The 1247-nt window shown below is 42.8% G+C and overlaps 1 protein-coding gene across 1 annotated transcript; it reads left to right on the forward strand.

Annotated features, from left to right (window-relative positions):
* Positions 1-192: 192 nt before the first annotated feature.
* Positions 193-669, forward strand: LOC118732804 (uncharacterized transmembrane protein DDB_G0289901-like). The gene has a single exon (XM_036461913.1). The coding sequence runs from the start codon at positions 193-195 to the stop codon at positions 667-669; it is 477 nt and encodes a 158-aa protein (XP_036317806.1).
* Positions 670-1247: the final 578 nt, after the last annotated feature.

Below are 1247 nucleotides of genomic sequence, written 5' to 3' on the forward strand. Positions count from 1 at the left end.
GGAACAGCTGGAAATAATATTGGCGGTAGTCAAGCTCGTGAGTAGTGACTAGTAATATTTATATTTACTAGTAATTATGAAAGAAATTGAGCCTTGAAGGGAGGATTTTATGGGCATGAGTACGAGCGGACAGTGTCTGAAAATATTGACCCACCTCAAAACATTCAAAATATTTTAAAATAGTTACCTTCTATGAAGAATGGATTCAAGCAAAATATTCTCTTCCCTACAGAATCTACAGGTAATGGTATTGTTGGTGATGGCAACACTGTTTCAAGTCTCGTCAATGTCAATCCTCAAATCAATGCTGGCGTGAATCTTCTAAGTTCAGCAGCACAAACCGTTTCTAGTGTCGCTGGCGGTGTTGCTGGTGCTAGTGGTGGACTTTTAGGCGACGTACTAGGTAGCGCAACTAGTGGACTTTTAGGTGGCGTACTTGGTGGTGCAACGAGTGGAGTTTTAGGCGGCGTACTTGGTGGCGCAACTAATGGACTTTTAGGCGATGTGGTTGGCGGCTTGGGTGGTGCGGCCAACGATATCGGCGGCCAGCAAGTCGTGAATGCTCTAAATATTGTCAACCAAAATACACCAGGTGAAGCTAACGGTGCAGAAACAGCTGGCTCGCGCGGTGCTGTAAACAACTTAGGTGGTAGCCAAGCTCGTAAGTAGTGACTAGTAATACGTATTTATTTCTACTAGTGATTCCGAAAGACATTGATCCTCTACACACTAGGCTTTTGAGACCGCTTGAAGCGAGGATTTAATGTGCATTAGCAAATATTTCAAAAAAGTTACCTTCTTTGAAGAATTTGTTCAAGCAAAATATTATCTTCCCTACAGAATCTTCAGGTAATCGTATTGTTGGTGATGGCAACACTGTTTCGAGTCTCGCCAATGTCAATCCACAAGTTAATGCTGGTGTGAATCTGCTCAGTTCTGTTACACAAACCATATCCGATCTAATAGGCGGCGGTGCAAGTGGCGGACTGCTTGGTGGTGCACTTGGCGCTGTAGAAGGTTCAGCTAACAACATAGGTGGCAGGCAACAGAGTAAGTAACAAATATCAATAGTTTATGATTGCAGATCCACAGAATTTCCTCCTTTTTTCAGTGGATACAGGCTCTAACATTCAAGGGAATAACAACCAAGTGTCCAATTTAATTAATGTGGATCCTCAAGTAAATGCCGATGTAAATGCTTTAAGTAGTGTCAATCAAAGAACAGCAGGTGGAATCGGTGGTGCTGG

Source organism: Rhagoletis pomonella, unplaced genomic scaffold (assembly GCF_013731165.1).
Source record: "Rhagoletis pomonella isolate Grant_MI unplaced genomic scaffold, Rhpom_1.0 Rhpom_scaffold_28878, whole genome shotgun sequence".
NCBI classification, from domain to species: Eukaryota; Metazoa; Arthropoda; class Insecta; order Diptera; family Tephritidae; genus Rhagoletis; species Rhagoletis pomonella.